The 19,830-nt window shown below is 60.1% G+C and overlaps 1 protein-coding gene across 1 annotated transcript in view; it reads left to right on the forward strand.

Annotated features, from left to right (window-relative positions):
• The window catches only part of KDM4B (lysine demethylase 4B), a 140,656-nt gene that overhangs the window by 83,596 nt on the left and 37,230 nt on the right, over positions 1-19,830 (forward strand). The window contains 1 exon segment of the mRNA XM_082456900.1: positions 2,003-2,140. Coding sequence (XP_082313026.1) covers positions 2,003-2,140 — 138 coding nt within the window.

The following is a 19,830-nucleotide window of genomic DNA, read 5'->3' on the forward strand; positions in this document are numbered from 1 at the left end:
CAGTTTTGATTGATTTCTGACTCTGTGGTTGGCTTCTGGAAGTCTCCTCACCTCCACCCCCACCCCCCACCCCCGCCGTCGCCACCTCCCACCACCCACCCTCCCCTGCCAGGGTTTGACTCCTCGTTGGTTACTTGGATGAATCCAGCGATTTCTGCTGCTCTCTCTGGGGTTATTAGCAGGCCCCGAAAACTACAAATCAGCGACAGAATGGTGAAGAGCCTCTAAGTGGGGCAGAAGGCTTGAGCAGACACACTTTGCAGAAGGAGGCGTGCGCAGGCGCCGGCAGGACGCGGCGGGCGGCATCCGCAGACCTCAGGGAGGGGGCCGGAGCTCACACCCACCCCGCAGGGCCGCTGCCTGCGAATACCCCATACCCCATACGCCGCCGAGGGGGCAGGGGGAACTTGCCCTTCCCGCCACGTGGGTGCAAAACGGGCGGCCACTGCGAAGAGCCGCTGGGCAGTTTCCTGGGGCCCCATGGTGCCCCCTCCGGAGTCTGTTTACTCCAGAGAAATGCAAGCAACCGCCGGGAGAAGATGAATCCACAGGTGCCCCCAGCTCTGCTCACAGAGCCTCAGACCAGGAACAGCCACAGGCCTGTGAACAGGAGGCTAGATGAGCAAATAGCGACACATCCTCATAGCAGGAGACCCCTTTAGGAACGAAAAGGAGCAGACGACCAGCGTGCCCAGCGGGACGGATAAACCCCGAGGATGTGCCGAGCGGAAGAGGCCAGACGCAGAGCATAGGCGGCGCGGTCCGTGTCTGTGAAACCCTAGAGAGAAACGTCGTCAGGGGGTGGGGGGCGGGCGCGTTTGGGGCTCCGTCCTCAGAACTCCAGACAACCTGATGTGCGCTCCACCACGTGCTCAGTCTAGGAGAAGAGTGGCCCTCCTGACCCCAGAGGGTTACTCCCGCGTCACAGCCTCTATTCCAACAGCCCCGCCTCACGTCCCGGGACACAGCAAGTGGGGATGGTGGCCGCTGCCATTTGTCATCCGTCTTCCGGAACACTGGTCTGTTGGAGCGCTTGCTGATGGCCGGGGGTAGTCAGTGCAGAGTGGGGAGGGGCCCGGGGAGGAGGCTGCAGCCTCCTTCTCCTCCAGGCCTCGGGCTGGCACCTCTGGAAGCCTCTGTCTGGCGTCACTGTGGGTGCCCCACCCTGGTCCCTCACGCCCAACTTCTTGGTTTGGGGTCTCTGTCGCAGAGGCCGGACCAGAGTCTGGCCGTCCAGACCATTTTGAATAGGCCTGGAAACACACGCTCGTCCTGCAGTGTCGTGACCTTGACACGTGTCCTCCCAGCCCACTGACGTGTCGCTTCGGTCTCTTTGCCCTCACTTGGAAGGACCCATGTTTTGGGATGTAGCAGACAGATTCCCTGCTCACGGTGGCGGGGCCACTTAGGCCAGCTTCTGGGGACGTTTTGGGGGTGGGCCTGCTCCTTCCTCACACGAGGGCGGGGCGCCGTGCTGCTGGCTCGAACCCGCCCTGGGCTCCAAGGGCTCCGAGCTCCGCCGGTGCCGACCGGCCCTCCTCGCCAGCCCCGGCGCCGTGTGGGAACATCTCATGGTGGATGGAGGCTTGACAGGCCACCTACCCCCAAAGCAGGAGACCCCCCTGCCCCCCCAAACGAGAAGCACCTAGAATCCTACTAGCGTTGCTGCTCAGCCGTCTGGAGAGTGCAGACCGTCTGTCCCCTCGGGGCCCGGCGGGGTCTCAGTGAGCGGTGGGGCTGGGAGCCCAGCTGCCGCCCTGGCCACTCGCCTCACTGACTTTCCAAGCCATGTGAGCACCAGGCCACAGCCTGTCACTTGGCCGACTCCTTTGGCTCCTAAAGTCAGGCTCCCTGGCACTTGTTGGGACATCCTCGAGCCCACGTCCCCCTGCTGCGCTCCTCTGTGGCTTCCTGTGGCTTTGCCATGAGCCCGTGGTGCCCTGTGTCGGGCGTTGCTTCTGGTCGGGCCTCGCCCCTCACCTGTTGGCCTCTTGCTCCTCAGATCACGCAGGAGGCTGGGGAGTTCATGATCACGTTCCCCTACGGCTACCACGCCGGATTCAACCACGGGTTCAACTGCGCGGAATCTACCAACTTTGCCACCCTGCGGTGGATTGATTACGGCAAGGTGGCCACTCAGGTGAGTGCCCGCAGACCCTGGGGAAGGGCCTGAACGGGGCCGGCCCCCACCTGCTCACCCAGCCCAGGCCTGGGCGGCAGCCGTTCATATTCGACCGGAGGCTCGGACTCTCCATCAGGGTCTGTTTCTGGATCCTCAGCAAACTTGTCCCCAGAGCGTTCCTCACCTGGAGGCAGGGGAAGGGGGTCTGGGCAGGCCTGGGGTCGGGTCTCCCCTCCTCCTGGCGGACCCCAGGTGTATTCCCCATCGTCTGGGGATCAGGGAAGATTTGTTCCTTGTTAGTTGACCCCTTGGAGGCCACCTGGCCGTGCGTGGGGTCTGCTTGGGCCCCAGCGCCTTTGCCCCCCTCCAGCTTCCCCATCTGGTCTTTTCTGCTGCGGGGTGCAAGAAAGACAGGGAGAGAGAGAGAGAGAGAGAGAGAGAGAGAGAGAGGGGGCGCAGAACCCTGGCAGAGCAGACCTTGCGCTCGAGCCTGAGGGCTTCCTGCTGCCTCGCCATCCACATTCAGAGGTCACTGAAAGGCCGGAAGACTCCTTTGATTTTCCTCAGTAATTTGCCATGCTGGTCCCAGAGGGCTGACTATTGGCCAACAGATTTGACATCTGAGCCAAGCGCTTTTTCTCAATTCCTTTTCCCCTGCACTCACCTCTCTGTGGTTTTGACGGGCAGCTTTGGGGGCACGAGGCCCCGTAGTGGCGAGTCCAGGGAGCGGCTGCGCACTGGGCAGGGCCCTGGGAGGGAGAAGCTGCTAGGAGGGCTGTCGGGCGGGCAGCAGGCCCAGCCCTTCCTTGGCTGCCGGGACCAGGGCCCTTCCACCCAGGACTGGTACCGTGGGTGCCGCGGAGGAAGCCGGCGAGCTCTGCCCAGCTCTGAGCTGGGCTCAGACCAAGCGGCCCTGGCTTTCAGGTTTCAGCCCCTTTAACCTTCTCTCCACTGCAAAAGGGGGCCCGGCTGTTCACAAGCATCCACTCTGGTACCTGGGTCATGGGACAGGAGAGGCCTCTCCTGCTGGGCTTCCTCCCAGCCTCCCAAGCCGGAGCCCTGGCGTTCCTCCACGGAATTTCTCAGCCGTTATGAGTCAGGACCCAGGGTTGGGACAGATGGTGCGTTTCTCCCAGGCCCGGAAGTGGGGGCAGTGTGGACCCGGAGGACTTGGATCCCGGATCCTGATTCATTCAGCGTTTCCCAGACCTTGGACCCTTGCAAAAGAGGGTCTAGGCCGTGACGATCGGGCGTCACAGCCTGGAGATGTGGCCCGGTGGAGTGGAGGGGAGCCGGTGGCGTTCAACACCCCGAGTCCACGGCAGGGCACGTGGCAAAGAGCAGGAAACCCCGCACCAGGGGTGTTCAGGGGGGTTGCAGACTGATGCTTTTGAACAGGTGGGGTTAAACAAGATCCATCCTTAAAGGAAATGTCGCTTGCTTCTTTCCACGTTTGAATGGGGTGAAAAATTAAGGTGAAGAAAATTAAGCTTCACAGGTGGCTTTGCGTCACATCTCTGCTGGGCAGCGTGCTCTAGACGGGCTGGCTCGTCTCTGTCTTTCTAATGATCTGTTTCTCTAACTTCGCTGTGTCAGTGCAGTTGAGAAAAGGAAACGGGCTTTGTAGCCAGGAAGGCTGGAGAGGCGCCCCGGGATTTAAAGTGCTGGGTTTTTTATACTTAATTCAGGAGACTGTGGGGGGTATTGTCTTTGGCAGAGCCTCTGGCTTCACTGCAAGAGGAGAGACGGGGGCGTCAGGATTGTCCGTTTAGATCCACAGGGGTAATTACATCTCCCGGGGTATGTTTGCAGGGAGTTCTGTGTGTGCGGGGACCGCCCGGCCGCGGCGGGAGCTGCGATTGAGTTATCAGCCTGACCCGGGGCTGGTCCCGGAGGCGCTGCTGGAGCCGACCCTGCTGCGGGGCCGGCAGGGATTGCCTGGATATTAAAAGCAATTTTGGGTTCAGCCATGTGTTCACAAACAAGTGGCACTTGGGAAGCACAGCCTTAGATGGGGCTCCACGCTCACATCACCAGGCGGCAGAGCGTGAAATTACTGAACAAGTGACGAGCGTTGCTCTGAGCCGGCCCTGGTTCTGGGGTGCCCGGCGGCTTCTGCCAGGAGTGGCCACTGGCCACGGGGTACCCGTCCGTGGCCCCCTGATGTCAGCCTCCAGGCCTTTCGGTGGTGGAACGGGACAGCAGGTCCCGACCCGCCAAGCTCTGCTGCCCCCGTAACGAGTCCGGGCTGGAGAGTCCGCCCGGGCGCAAGCTGAGGGCATTGGTGGCAGGGGACTGTTCGGGTCCCGTGGTGCTGGGCCTGTGGACTTAAGGGAGGGGGGTGGGGTGGGGCACGGGGGGGACCCAGGGCCCCTTCCCGCTGAGCAGGGGCCTCTCCCTGCAGCCTGAGTGCCCCATCCCGTCTGCGTCCCCTTCCAGCACATTCCTCGGAATGCAGCCAAGGGGGAGAACGTACACTTCCCAGATTCTAGAGACTTCTGTACTTGTTGGTTCGTTACCTCTTCAGGCACCCAGCGAACCCCTCACTCCCCGCACCGTACGTTTCTGTCATTCTCCCTCTGCTGATGCATTAAAGGCTAAGCTCTCACGCTCGCCAGCCTGTGTGAATTTCAGGTGTTCCTGTTTTTTCTTCTAGAGCAGGGTCGGCAAACGGGGGCCCACAGGCCAAACCTGGCAGGTCGACTATTTTTGTATCGTCTGCAAACAGAATGATTTTTAGATTTTTAAAGAGCTGGAGGAGAAAAAAATCAAAGGAAGAGTGTGTGACAATTGAAAACTAGATGCAACTCACATTTCACGTTGATAAGTAAAGTTTTATTGGCACAGATGCGCCCGTTCATTGACGTGCCCTGCAGGGCTGCTTGCCTACAGCGGTGGAATAATTAGTTGTAACAGGACCGTCTGGCCTGCAAAGTGGAAAATATTTGCCGTTTGGTCCTTGCTAGGAAGTTTGCAGTCCCTGGTCTAGAGAATCGAGGGTGCAGGCGCCCTGGCTCCAGCCAGTCGGGGCTGAAGGTCGCCTCCTTTGCTCTTTTCTTTGCAGCCCCCAGAGTCTCCGGCATCAGAGGGGCTGTTTCCTCCAGCAGGTTGGCTCCCAGCCACTGCCTCTGGAGGTTCCGGAGGGTCCAGTGAGGGCACTGGTGGCCTTGGTGCCCGGCAGGCCGGGCCAAATGCCGATGTGCCACTGCCGGCCCCCTGCAGAGACCACCCGACTTCCCCACTGCGGCCAGGGTGCCCAGCCCTTGGGCCCAGGTCTGCCCTGCAGGCCACAGGGGCGCCCAGCATCCTCCTGGCTCGAAAACTCTGGAGAAAATAGGCTTGTGGCCTCTTGCCAGAGCCCCTGGAGGCAGCACCTCTGGTCCCCGTCTACCTGACAGAGGTTGCAGAGGGCTGCCCTCTCCCGCCCTCTCCGCTGAGCACAGCACCCTCGTCCCACTTGCAGTCTGCGCTCTGTGTTCACTGTCAAGTTGAGATAGAGTTTCTTCTCCGGGATGGTCTTCCTTCCCCGTCGCTGACGCTAACCCTCATCAGCCTTCTGTGCACGGGAGGAAAGCCTCGTGGCCACCTGCTCCCTGCCTGACGCGCCCCGCAGTGGGGGGCGCCCGCCGTGTCCCCACCCCGGCGCCGGGGGGACGGCCCTGCCTTCCTCGTGGCCAGCGACCATCCCCGCCCACAAAGGGGTGAAGTGGACAAGGACCCAGCAGAGCTCTGGGTGCAGGCGGCCCTGGTCCCTCGGGCTCTGGCCCAGCCCAATCCAGGGCCCCTCCCCACCCTCACCCCCACCCCCTGTGGCGCCGTGACACTTGGGGCCAGGTCACCCTCTGGGGGGCCGTCCCGGGCTCTGTGGGTGTGGAGCAGCCTCCCTGGCCCCACCCCCTCGATGCCACGAGCCCCCAGTGTGATAGCCACAGACATGCCCAGGCATTGCCATGTGTCTCCTGGGGACAGGATCAGCCCCAGCTGAGGGCCCTGGCTGACCTTTCTCTCTTCGGGGCAGAGGGTGGTTAGTATGGCTGTACTTTTTGGACTCTGGTAGTGCGGCTTCATCAGCTCAGTTTAGTTCCTCTCCCTCGGGCGTGTGTGCGAGACCTCGCATCTGCCCGCCACCTTTTCCTACTGAAAGGCAGTTTTCCTGGCCGTGGTCCACGGCCTTGGGGTTTGGAGTCCCTTAAGCACGACAGATGCTAGCTATTGCCAGAGCCATGAAACTGCGCTTAACAGGGAGCGAGGGATGGACCTCTGGGGCTGTGGGTACGTTATCTCCATGTGCCTCTCTTCTCCGGGGCAGGGGTTGGGGGCTGGGCCGACAGCAGGGTTGTGGGAACCAGGGCTCTGCAGGGCGTCGATGTATCTGCTCTGTAGGAACCGGTCCTCTTTCAGGAGCTAGATGTTGGAGAGGTGACTGCCCCCGAGGAATCTGAAGTGTTCTACCAAGCCCGTGGGCAGAGAGGCCCCGATCCTGGGGTCGCTCAGGGTATGAGGGAGCCGGGCCCTTGCCCCCACGGGTAGGAGGGGTGCCGCGTCCCGAGTGGACCCTGAGCATCCTCGGGGCGGGCGGCATCCACACTCACACCCAAACCAGCACCCAGCAGCTCCTGGGAAAGCGCACCCTGATGACAGGGCTGCCCGTCTCTTCCTCCTGGACTCCCGCCGGGGGTTCTGGACCACATGGCCCTAGCCCCGTGGCACGTGGATGAACCCCTTGCTTCCTGGGCTTCTGGACACATGGCGGAGCTGGTAGTGGAGCCGGGGCTGGGCCGCCATGCGGAGTGGAGGTCGGTGGAAGGAATTAGAACCCAAGCCCGTGGGGCCGGGGCAGGCGGAGACCAGCCGAGTCCCTGGGGGGAGGGCGAGGGGCGGGGCTGCAGGGCTGCTGTGGGCCCCAGAGGAGGAGGCGGTAGCTATAGGGACGGGATGGCAGATGGAGGCTTTTACAGCTTCTAGGAGGGGGCGGGGACTTCCTGCTGGCTTCATCCTTCAGTTTGGGAGGTGTGGGAAGAAGAACACACACGACTTGGCCTTCCATTCCCACCCCCTTGGTCTGGAACAGTGCTGCCCCGTGGATGGACCTCGAACACATGATGCTCAGTGAGAGAAGCAGACACAAAAGGCCACGTAGTGTGTGATTCCATTGACGGGAAACGTCCACAACAGGCAGATCCACAGAGACAGTGGGTTCGTGGTTGCCAGGCGCTGGGGAGAACTGCTAAGTGGTACAGGGTTTCTTTTTGGGGTGATGAAAAGGTTCGAAAATTGATTGTGGCGATGGATGCACAGCTCTGTGAGTGGAGGTGGATTGTAGGGCGTGCGAATTATATAGCTCAGTGAAGCTGTTAAAGAAATCCTACCGCCTGGATTACCAGATTCTCAGCGCACAGGGTGTGGGTGGGTCCACGGGGTGCACTGGGGATGCCGTTTTCACCAAGCAGACCTCCCTTCCTTGGTCCACAAACACTAGGGAGCCTGTGAAGCAGGAGACAGCGTTGGGAAAGGGGTTTTGGAACTGGGAGGCCCCTTTGTGGGCCATGGGGGGCCTGTGGGGGTAGCTCCCGGAGGGTGTCTGCCGTCAGTGGAATACGTGCGTTTCTCTCTCTGCCGGTCCTCAGGCCTTCCTCATACAGGGACAGTCATCGCATCGTTGATTTTCACCGTGGAAAATTTATACCCATGGCTGGGGTTCTGGGTGAACCGTGTCATATTACGCAGCAACAAAAATGGTTTCACTATTGGTGTGGAAAGATGGGCACGGCATTTTGGGTGGAAAAACTAGGTTTTCGATCATGAATGTATAATCCCATTGTGTGTGTGTGTGTGTGTGTGTGTGTGTGTGTGTGTGTGTGTGTGTGTGTGTGTGTGGTGGGGGATTTGCCCAAATGTTGGTCAATATTAGGTCTGCGGGGTGGAATTTGGGATACCTTAAAAACAAGGACTCTACAGGGCCTGAGATCAGAGCCAGCAGTGAGCAAGTCCCCGACCGACCATGTGCATCCTCACGCCTGCCTCTGGTCACATGCTGCTGCTTTTGTTTTGAGCGGTCCCTTCCCTCTATCTGCGCTCGCTGGGCTCCCCCCACCCCGCTCTGTCTCTCTCCAGCTTTACTGATGGCTCTTGCCTGCATCAAGCTCTGACTCTGGGCCTCGTGACCTTGCAAGGACCAGGGAGAGGTGAAGTGCATCCGCCGGGGGGTTCTGGGAGATGCCCTCTCTGTCCGCGCGTGTCCCGCAGGCTGGCGGCCTCCTCCAGGCGGGTGTCCGGGGCTCGGCTGTGGCTGCAGGGGCCACCTCCAGAGGCCTGTGCTCCGTTTCCAAGAACAGAATTCCGTGGGCACGTGCTCAGCCAGGCAGGCTTTGTAGCGGGATTACTAACCAGAGAGATCAGAGGGCTGCTCCGGCTTCACTGGAGAAAATGAAGTGTGCACACATCAGCGTTTTTAGGTCTGAGCTCGAATTAGTCCTGTAAGACTGCACGCCACGTTGGATTAGCTCACGAGGCCCTCCCAGCTCCCCCAGTGGGTGGCGCCAGGTGAAGCCTGACAAGGGCCTCTTTCCTCCACCGAGGGCGCACTGGCGTCCCGGCCACCCCGCAAGGTGCAGGAGATGATTTCGGATTAAACAGAGCGAGAGAGATTTAGAAGCCGGCTTGAATGGCTGGGAGCCCGGCGCACTTAGCTGGTTTTCTGCCAGCTGTCTGGGCCGCCGCCTGCCAGCCCTCAGCCTCCGGGAAAGTCTGCGCCCCCATGGCTTCTGCTGAACGTGGAAGGTGGGGAGGCCCGTCCCCAGATGCACCGCTTCCAGGGGCAGCCCCCACGTCCCCCCCACTCCCGCATCCAGGGTGGGAGGCCTCTCCTGAAACCCGCCTCCCCCCCCCCCCCCCCTCAGCCTGGACCACCTTGAACTTCACTGCTGTGAAATGTGAACCAAACTGTTTCCGCTGCTCCAGAACGCGTGCCTTCTGTTCGGTAACGCTGCCGCCTGCTCTGGGCGATTAACTTGGAGCCCGAGGGGAGGTGACAGAAGGTGGGGTGACGGTGGGGGCCGGGCGGAGGAGGGCAGGAACAGAGCTGCAGCCCGGACGCTCCTCAGGCCCACCCGCCTCCGCGGTGCTGGCCTGCGCGCTGCTGCGCCTTGCTGGCTCCCTGATTTATGGCGCTGGTGGTGGCCGGCGCGCGGGGTTCGCAGTCAATTGCTGTATAAAATGTGCTTCCCCTGGAGCCTCCCCCCAGAGCTTCCCGTCACTCTGTCCCTGGCAGCGGCTTCAAGCCCAGATGCGCACAGTAGCATAGCGGGGAGGGTCGGAGCAGAGAGCACGGTGCCATCGCTCTGACTTGCGGCTCAGTTTTGTGTTGGCTTAAACTCTGACCATCTAGAACAGGTGCCACCAGATCTGGAAGGACAGGTTTCAGGCAAGGTCTCCCCACGGCACAGCAGCCTCGTGCGGCCTGGGCATTGGCATCCCTGGGCCCCCCCCGCCCCCAGTGCCGGGAGCCCCTTCGCTTCCCCAGTCGCGGTCTGGTGCCCCCTGGGGCAGGTCCTGGATGAGAGCCTGGTCTAGAGGGCGGGTCGCGGGCCATTCTTCCGCCTTCTTTTTCACTGTCACTACCCGCCGCCCGCCAACAGAACACTTTTACACCTTCTTCCTCATTGCCCCTCTGTGAGATTCTAACACCGTGCATACACCACGTGTCTGTTCAAAGACAGTGAGGCTTTTCTGCCCCCAAGAAGGAGTTTTCACCCCCTTAGGGGCAGTGTCCCCCGAGCGAAAACACCCCAGAGGATGGGTCTAGGGGAGCAGCCTTGGGGGCAGAGAGAGGGGCCCCCGCCAGCTCAGACGTGGGCAGGACTTGAGTGCTTGGTGGGCCCCCTTGGGGAGGGACTTTGCCCGGCCCCGGGGTTCAGAGGCCACCCTGCTCCCCGCTGCTGTGGCTGGGAGGGCTGGTGGGAGTTGCCTGTGGCCCAAGCCCCTCGAATACAGCTTTGCAGCTGATGAGCCTCCCGTTTGTCTCTTTGGAAAACACTTGCAAAGAATCTCAAGCGTAGTTGCAGGCCTCCCTCTCCCCCCCAACTGAACACACCAGCCCATCGTGTCTTCCCTGCTCCCCTGGCTTCACGGGGTTCTGAGCGCATCTGCAGAGCGCTGGCGCCCGCTGTGGTTCTGGGAGATCCGGTGGCTCAGCTCGTGGCCGACGTCGGCTCTCCCCAGGTGGGCGATGGGCGGGCATCCCAGCCCCCTCGGCCCGGAGCCCCTGTCTCTTCCTTCCTACTTCCCCTCTTGTCCCCGCGCCTGGGGTTGTCTGCCTGGGTTGCAGGCAACTGTGTTCAGGCTTCGCGCTCAGAGGGTGGGCCCTGGAAATGCACACGAGGGCTCACACCTCAGTCTCTCTGGAGTGGGTGCTGCCTGCTCATCACGGTGCAGCTTCTGCCGGCCGCCTCCCTGGTGGGTTCCCAGCTCTGGGTGGTCCCCACTGGCAGACACGTGGCCACACAGCTCTGGGAGAAGGGTGCTGGCCGCTGCCGGGCTCACTCACACTGACGGGCCTGCTGCCCCTTGTTGCATGGCTTTGCCGCTTTTCCTGGTGGAACTGGGAGCTTGTGATTCAAATCCACAGATCAGAGTTTGTCCCCCTTGGCACTGTGGACCCTGGGGCTGAACCATCTCTGGGGGCCGTCCTGGGCACTGCGGGGTGTGGAGCAGCCTCCCTGCCCCCACCCACTCAATGCCAGGAGCTCCACCCCCAGCATGACAGCCACAGGTGTCCCCAGACATCACCCAGTGTCCCCTGGAACGGCTTCCCCCTGGGTGAGACCCCTGGGCTGGTGAGGTTCCTCTAGGGTCACTTTCACCCTGCCACAGTCTCTAGCACCTGTCGCCTGGGGATGCCACCTGCAGGTCCGCTCCAGAGGGCAGTGACCTGCTTTTTCCTTTTCGTTCTACTTTCCTTACACCACATGTGTTGAGTCCACAGTCTCAGTCTGGGGTTTTCTGCCGTCCTGCTGTGAATGGAGTTTGTTTCTTGGCCGTGGTAAACGCCTTGTGGCTTCGGATGACGAGGTTTTTAGAGAGGTCAGGCGGGCTGGCTCCCCTCGGAGCCTGGAGAACAGAGGGGGAGGGAGTCCATGGGTCCTGGTCAGCAGGAGGGGCTGTGGGTGAAAGGAGAGAGCTGAGGGGCTGACGGGGCCCTCGGGCAGAGCAGCCTTGGGAAGTGCCTGGCACCTAGGGCCTGGGTTTATCATCATCCGCGCAGAGGGGGAGGTGGGAGGGCCCTTCACAGCGGGCGGGAGAACTGTCTAGGCTGCCGGGCTGCAGCCACAGTGCCACACGGAAGAGGCTTCCTTTATGCCGAGAAAGAAAGAGAGTGACCTTGCGGGGGCGGGGGGGGGGGGCAGCATCCTGCAGATCAAAGGCCTGTGACCTTGCCCAGCCCCGCCAGCCAGGATGGGGGAGCCCCGGGAGCCCTGCGCCTAATGGTTTTGTTTATGAAGCGCTTCCGAGGGCTTCCAGTGGATTTCCTAATGAACTGGTTTGTTATCTCGTCCCCCCCGCTGCAGTGCGGGTAATTACATCAGAAACGGGGGGCCGGCTCTGGTCCTGACAGATGCAGGCTCCTGGGAGGCTGGTTTCTGCCCCGTCTCTGGGTGCTTAACACTGTGTGGGCTGAAGTGCCGCCTGGCCCCGGGATTGTTCCCTAGGAAGCATGTGTGTCGCTCCCACATCAGCATCTGCTCAGCGCCGGTCATCTGCAAGTTGCTGGGAGACGGGAACAAGTTGGCGAGGTGCAGAGGAGGACACAGATGAGGGACAGGACGCCCAGGAGCGCTCCGACCCAGGGAGACCGCGAAGGGCACAGCGGGGCGGGCAGGCAGCGTCAACCAGCAGGGGCTTCTTGGGGGGCAGGGCGGTTCTCGACCTTGGTGTATTCAGGTCACAAAATGCCATCAACAGGGGAGGAGTGCTGAAAGCAACAGGAAGGCGTCCCCGCCCTGCCCTGGAGGCCAGAAGTCTGAGATGGAGGTGTGGCACGGCTGGCTCCCTCCCAAGGCTCCAGAGGATGGTCCTTCCTGCCCCTCTGGCGTGGCCGGTAATCCTTGGTGTCCCTGGTTTGTAGACGCATCACTCCAGTCTCTGCCCATCTTCATGTGACCCTGTCCCCATGTCCAGGTCCAGCTTCCCCTCTTCTTATAAGGGCCTTGGTCATTGGATTTAGAACCCACCCTGCTCCAGCGTGACCTCACCTTGGCCAACTTGTCTGCAAAGACCCTCTTTCCAAATAAGGTCTCATTCTGAGGTCCCTGGCGGACGTGCACAGGGGACACTGTTGAGCCCTGTCCCCTGGGGAGCAGTGGGGGAGGAGCGTTATCCACACCGAGGAGAGGAGCACAGAGTGGGCTGGACGGGAGGGATAGTTTGGGTCTGGGTTGTAGGTGCGGTGCCCGCGGGGCTGGCAGCAGAACGGACGTGGGGCTGCCTGGCCACGCTGTCCAGCACGAAGCCACCGGCCCACGCGGCCCTTTAACCATGAATTGTTTAAAGTGAAGTCATTATGTGTCCTGTACCTCGGTCACATCAGCAAGTGCTAGTTCATAGCCATGTGGGCCGGTGGTGATCTCGGGGACAACGTAGACGTAGGACATTCCCACTGTGCGAGGAGGCCCCTCGTGGAGGTGCCTCGGGCAGCGAACATTCGGGGGTCTGCAGCTCGGGGCCCAGCCGCAGCGAGCCGTGGGCTGGAAGACAGGCCCGCACCTGGCGCGGCCTCCCCACGTCGGGTCTGCACTCCTGAGGCCTCCCGGGCCTGGCCGGCCTCAGCCCGGCCGGCCTCACCCGCACACTGCAGGGCAGGCAGGAGCCCCGAGAGCAGGGAGTCGGGGCTGCGGCCTCACCAACCACAAAGCTGTCGGGGATGATCTCAGTGAACCATGTTTAATAGTCTTTAGGCTGGTTGCTGGGCCTCCTGTCTCCCACTTTGTCATCTGACATGAGCAAACTCTAATGTCCGTTCAGCCTTTTAGGAAGAGGTGGTCTCCTAAAGCTTGGCTCTATTTAAATCAGGGGAAACATGGCAGATGAGCCCCCCAGGCTCCGGGTCCTCCCGGCCTTGTACTCTGTACCCAGCTGCCTGCGTGTGCCGAGTGGCCCCGGGCAGAACGCAGTTCCCAAGGGGGAGCGAGGGTGTTCCTGGCATTGTCGTTGGTCCGGCAGTGACGCTTCCACCTTTGCTGGGGTGACCAGCCGTCGGTGCCACATGCCTCAGCTCAGATCAGAGCACAAGGGACCCGATGGTCGTGGCAGAGCCCTGCTGGGAGGGAAGGGGGCCTGGGGATGGAGGGGTGGGGGAGTGGGCAGAGGAGCAGGGCTGTGACACGGGCACTCCAAGGAAGCTACCAGCCGTGCTCAGCCTGGAGCAGGCCTTCTCGACCTGGGGATCCTGGGGGGCTGTTGCCCCCGACAGATGTACTGTACAATGTGTGCATTCCCCTAGGAATCAGACTCCAGCAGGTTCCCCAGACCCCTAGCCACTGGCCCCTGGTGGAAGAGGGCAGGGCAGGTGCCTGCAGAGGCAGGCTTCCCTTCCAGGCTGCGTGGAGTGGTCCCCAGCGAGCTTTTTGTAGGGGCCAGTGAACATTTTATCGAAGCAGAGAATACCTCCTGGTTCGGCACAGTGAGTCTTCACAAAGTGCCCCCAGGGTCCTTCCTGCCCGGCTTCCGGCAGCACAGGGGGTCTTACCCTCAACAGAGGATCTTGGGGGACCTGGGGCTGCCGGCTTCCTGCTCCTGGTGCAGCCCCAGACCCCAGTTCTCCACCTCTGTGAGACGGGGCATTCCTGTACCTGGCGTCGGGGGTGACTTTGGTCGTCGGGGGTGACTTTGGTCGTCCGCGAGGCCGTCGAAGTTCCTCTCCCTTCCGTGATGGCTCCTGCAGCCGAGTGGCCGAGGGAACCCTGAGCCGAGTGCACAAAGCCTGTGGTGGGGAGGCCCATAAGGATGTTGAGAGGTTTTCTATCAGAATTGGTGTTTTGAAGACTGTGGACTCAACACGTGGTGTCAGGAAAGTAGAACGAAAAGGAAAAAGCAGGTCACGTCCATCAGGAAACGAGGGAAGCAAAGTTAACAGTCACTACAGCTAGGTTTGTATTAATATATGTGGGTGCTTAAACAGGTAGTAGGAGATTGGAAACAACCTAAATGCCCACGTGCGGGATGGGCCATCTGGGCACTGGAGCACCGTGCACCCCCGAGAGGGGTGCGAGGGCTGGTTACTAACGCCCTGCATCTCGGGGGAAGGCACCATGTAAACAGTGACTGGAGGGGCTCTTCTCTGGAGAGGAAAAGACATCTGCATTGTGTGTTGGGATGCAGAGTCTGCGGCCGGAAGGAGACTCCGGAAAGTGGGAACAGCGGGGGTGGGGGGGGAGGGGGGGTGTCTGCTGCCCTTTGTTCCCCAGACTCTGCGCGCTGCGGCCGTGAAGTCCGTCCTGAGCTCTGTCTCTGTGTGTGGCTCGGGGTGGGGGTGGGGTGAACAGCTGCCGGGGGATGGGAGCCCTCGCTCTCCTCTGTTGAGGGTCTGCCCAACTCCCGGGGCCTCCACGTTCTTTAGATCTCAGGCACTGGGGGGCCCAGATGTCAGTCTGGAGTTGTTAGGCTCTGTGGAAGGTTTTTGTGTGTTTGCTCCCCAAAGAGCCCCCCAGCCGTGCCTTCGGAGGATCTTGTCTGAAGCCCCGCCCAGGGAGACCCGCAGACGAGCCCTCAAAGCCACTGGGGACAGGCCAGGGTGGGGGGGGGAGGGTTGCACGGGGAGAGGGGGCGTGGTCACTGGAGTCTCCTTTCCCTACTGTTTGGGCTTGGAATTTGGGCGAGTTTTCCTTTTGAGCTGAGATGTTAAAGGAAGGTCTGGCTTTCAACGTGGTTTTCATTTTCTCTCATTACACTTTCCCAAAGCACACCGTTTTATGTGATTTCAGTTTTGCATGGGATTATTATGGTTTGTAAAGCATAATTCCTTAGGCACTGAGAATAGAGTAACACGCTGGGGAATCAGACACAGAGAACAGCCCCGCTGCCTTTCACTGTCCGGGTGAGTGGGAGGGGAAGGGGCCAGAGAAATAGGAGGGAGGGGTCTTGCTTTAGAATCGGGATGCCCCAGTACTGGGAGCTTTCGGGGCATTATCTCATTTCAAACCCTGATTGCATGAGGCTGGACCTCTTCCCCTAAAAGGGTCTGTTATGATGACTTTCTCACATCTTGCCCCAGCCCTGCTTCCGTAGGCAAGACTGCTCCAGCCTCCCAGGGAAGATGCAGGGCGCATATCTGAGCCCGTGGGTTGATACTTTCTTTACAGGTAGCAGAATGCTTGCAGAGGGGCCCCTGGATCCAGTGGGACCAACCCCAGCACCATCAGCAGCTGGGCGTGTCCTTGGAAGCGAAGAGGATGGTGGGGTGATAGAAAGAGCATTCGCTCCCTTTCTGTTTAAACGCCCTGCTCTGACCTTGTGTTGGGCGGACGCATCCTCTGGGCACTTCCAAGAAAAGAGCAGGGCGATGACATTTTCTGAGACTTTCCACGTCTGAAAATAGGGAACAAAAAAAGAGAAAAACACCTCAATGGAAAGGCTGACCATGGAATTTGAGGTGCTCTCCCAGAAATCTCTGCTGTGGACAGGGGCTGACAGTTTGGCTGGGTATTGACGTCTCCTCGGGTGATGGTTTTCCCTCAGAACTTCGAGGGCCTGGCCCGCCTGTGGTCTTCATTCCCTGCTGTGGCACAAAGCCAGCTGGTTTTCCGATTCCCGACCCTGGGCAGGTGATGTGCATTTCTCCCTTCAAGAAGCTTCTCAGATCCTCTCTTTGTGTTCTGAAGTTTCTTTATTATGTACTTGGCGTGAGCCTGATTTTAGCCACCTGACATTCCTTGGGCCCTTGCGGCCTGGAAACTAATGATTCCGGGAAATTTTCCTACATTACTTCATAGGTGTCTTTCTTTTCAGTCTCTCTTCTGTTTCAAACTCCTGTCATTTAGGTGGATTTTCAGATCTCATGATCCCCTTTCTTTATCTTTTCCTCCCTCTTTTCTACTTTGTCTTGTTTTTTTTTTGTTTTGTTTTGTTTTGCCACAGGATCTTAGTTCCCTGACCGGGGATTGAACCCAGGCCCCCGGCAGTGGAAGCGCCGAGTTCTAACCGCTGGACCACCAGGGAACTCCCTGTCTTGTCTTTTTTATCTGTTTCCTGAGGGAATTCCTTGACTTTCTCACTCAAACTTTCTATCAGTGCTTTTTTTTTTGTTGGTGTTTTTAATGTCTGCCCTTTTTTGTCTTCTGTATATTCCTTTTTGTAGGCTCTGTTCTTGTTTCATGAAGCCACGTCTTTTTTTTTTTTTAATTAATTTGTGCGGCATGTGGGATCTTAGTTCCTGAACAGGGATCAAATCCACACCCCCTGCAGTGGATGTGCAGAGTCTTAACCACTGGACCACCAGGGAAGTCCCGAGACCATGTCTTTTATTTCTGAGGATATCAGTGAGTATTTTAAACTCTTCTGGAAATTGTGGCTTCTCTGTCTTTTCCTTCGCATTATATTTTCCATTTGTTTCAGTCTCCACAGACCACAGTAGATGCTCGGCACTAATAATTATGAGTGGGGGCCGTGGGGCTTGGCAGTAATGGTTGCGAGCGGGGACTCTGACACTTGGCGGGGGTGACGGTGGGTTGGGACTCTGAGGCTCGTGGCATCTCTGGACACAGGGCAGGTCTTTTTCGCTTGAGGCTATGCCGTGGGGTGACCGGGGGGGCTGGGGTCTCCCAATATCAGCATCTTTGGGTCCCTCCCCTTGGACTGGCCAGGTTGTGCAGGGAAGGGCTTCCCGGCCTCCTGCCTCGGGGGAGGATGTGGAAGGGGGTGCAGAGGGCGGCCGGAGCCTGTGCCACCAGGTTCAGCATGGACGTGGTCCCTTCCCCCTGGTTCCGGGGGTGGCGCCCACATGCTCCCCCTGCCTGGTGCCCCCATGCGGGCAAGGTGGGCAGGGGAGCAGGGGTTAGCACCCTCCCATGGCCCTCACCCCGACCTCCGTAGTTTAGTGCCCCCCACCCCCCCATTTCCAGAGGACCCGGGTGTGCGTTGGCTGTGGTGGCCGGTTTCTCTGCTGGTCCAGCTCCCCTGCGCCTGCATCCCACCCCTCGCTGGCCGCTCGCCCTGTCCAGCCTGGGAGCATTTCTTAGTCTCCTTTCCCTCTCCCTGTGCTTGATGATGCGCCTTTCTTACAAGTCCCTGAGCTGTGGTTTCAGGAGAAGAGGAGATAGCAGCTGTGCACAGCCCCATTTAGACCCCGAACAGCTGGCCCATGGTGCTTGCCTGTCCCCACGGTGCCGTCCTCCCGCCCTGCAGCCATGGGTGCAGGGTGGCTCAAGGGTGAGCCTTCATGGGCCCCTGGAAGGGTCAGCAGGTGGAGGTGGATGTCACCAAGGATCAAGGCCGGGGATGAGTGGGAGTGGGTGAGGGGAACAGAGGAATGGGACCGGGGGCCCCCGCTGCCCTCTTCCACCTGAGGCCCGGCTCCCCTCGGGCCCAGGGGCTCAGAGGCTGCGAGGCTCCTTCCCCAGAGGATTCGGGAATCCCTGGGAGGTGCCACTGCCCCATACCCTTGGTGTGAGGCGCCCGGTGCCCGTCCACTGGTTGCCGTGGGCCCCCCAGCTCGAGCCGAGCGCTCCTGGGCCCAGGGGCCACCCGCCCTGAGCCCCACGACATTCTAATTTCTATTTTTTCATGCTTTGGTGAGAAAAAAAATCTATTTGTCTTTGCGTGGGGCCCCTGCTTTGATAACCAGAGACAAACCTCCGCCCTACCCTGTTTTCTCATTTTCCTCAAACTTAGAATCGGGTCCTGGGAGACCCGGGCATGAATGTCGCCGGTTTGTTGTGTCAGTCTTCCAACATGGGCGACAGCCTCCCGGCTCCCGGCCGGGTGCTCAGATTAGGCCCAGAGCCCCTGAGCTCCACGGTCATAACTCTCACCATTTGTCATTTGGAAGTGACAAGTGTGCGTCTTACTGAGCCTCTGGCGGGTGCTGTCAAGACCCTCAGCCTTCTGTATGGGGCTGTGATGGGATGAAGCCATGGGTGGGGCCTCCCATAGGCTGACATTTATGTCACAGGAGGCTCCCTGGGTAATGGCCCAGGCCCCAGCGGCCGGGGTGCTGCCCTGTGAGGCTCCTGCTGCCCCCGACCCCTCCCTGCCCCCTCCTTCCCACCCCCCTCTGTCTGTTCTCTCCCCCCCACCCCCCGTATTCTCCCCCCTTCCCTCTCTGCACCCCCTCCTCGTGCAGAACTGGAGTAGGATGGCCACGTGCACACCGGGGTCCTCGGGGACCCTGGCGAGTCCATGAGGGTCAGTTACTGGGGTGTGAGGAGGCAGGAGGAGGGCCCACCCGCCCAGGGCCTTAGCTGGGTAAAGAGCGCCCGGAACTGGAGGGGCAGGACCATAAGAGCACACAGTAGGTGCTTGTTCCTGGCAGCCGAGAGGAAGGCTCGGGCGGACCTCGGATGGACGTGGCCCTTCTCTGCCCCCGTGTTCCTGCCCCCTCGTGTGTGTTTATTTCTCCCCATCTCACTGTCAGCTGCTGCAGGGCCGGGCCCGGCGCTGGGCCATGAGGCCACAGCCCTTCAGCCTGATTAGTTCGGAGCATGTAATGGTTCAGACGTGGAAGACAGACTGTGTGAGCTAAAAGTGAGAAACCATTTTGCTCTGGGATTTTATGGCTTCAATTGCTGGATCTAATCTAAGATCAGTGCCTTTCTTTTTAAACAACCAAAACCTTGGGAAATTGAAGCCCTTAAAGTATGCTTCCACTGCGGGCCAGACTGTTAGGAAGCTCTAGGAAGTCTTATATCCATCCTGCCTGGAACTTGGGCCACATCTTAGACGTGTCTCTGAGCTGCATACAGAATGTGACTGCTGGTAGGTGTAACGTATTGGGACGGGTTCAGTAAGAAAAAGGGCCCACCTGCACACCTACCACCACGAAAAATAGAAGAGAAAGTCACCCCCAAGGCTGGCCCTTTTGCATCTCCTGCCATAGGCCCTGGCGAGGTGACCAAGGATCTGACCCCTTCATTCCTTAGGTGTCATTTCAGGGAACTTCATTACCGCGTTCCTCCATTTATGAGCGCCTGAGTTCATTAAAACGGAAAACTGGGACTTCCCTGGCAGTCCAGTGGTTAGGACTCCACGCTTCCACTGCAGGGGGCACGGGTTCGATCCCTGGTCAGGGAACTAAGATCTCACATGCTGCGGCGTGGCCAAAACAAAACAAAACAAACCAGAAAACCTATGTCCGTCCCTGGCACAACGTGTGAGATCCGTGGCTCGGGGTTAGGAGCTGGTGCCTCTGTAGGAAAGAGACTTGGCGACCCCGGACAGCATGGGGCTGGTCCCTTTGTTGGGCCCCCGGGTCCCCTTTGAAGTGGGGTCTGGGCCCGGCCCGGCTGGGGGTGTGCGTAGCTGGCCCAGGCCCACTGCTCAGGTCCCCAGGGGCTCTGGTGGAGGGCACGTTCCCCTGAGAGTGGTCGGCTCGGGCTGCAGGTGTGAAAGCAGGTGCAGCCTTGAGGAGGTGGAGCCCGAGGCCAGGCCTCCGTGTGCCAGGTTCTAGGTGCTTCCTGGCACCTGGTGAGAGTCGGATTCTGGCAACAGGTGGTGGGGAT

Source organism: Balaenoptera physalus (genome assembly GCF_965194825.1).
Source record: "Balaenoptera physalus genome assembly, chromosome: 3".
Classification (NCBI taxonomy): domain Eukaryota; kingdom Metazoa; phylum Chordata; class Mammalia; order Artiodactyla; family Balaenopteridae; genus Balaenoptera; species Balaenoptera physalus.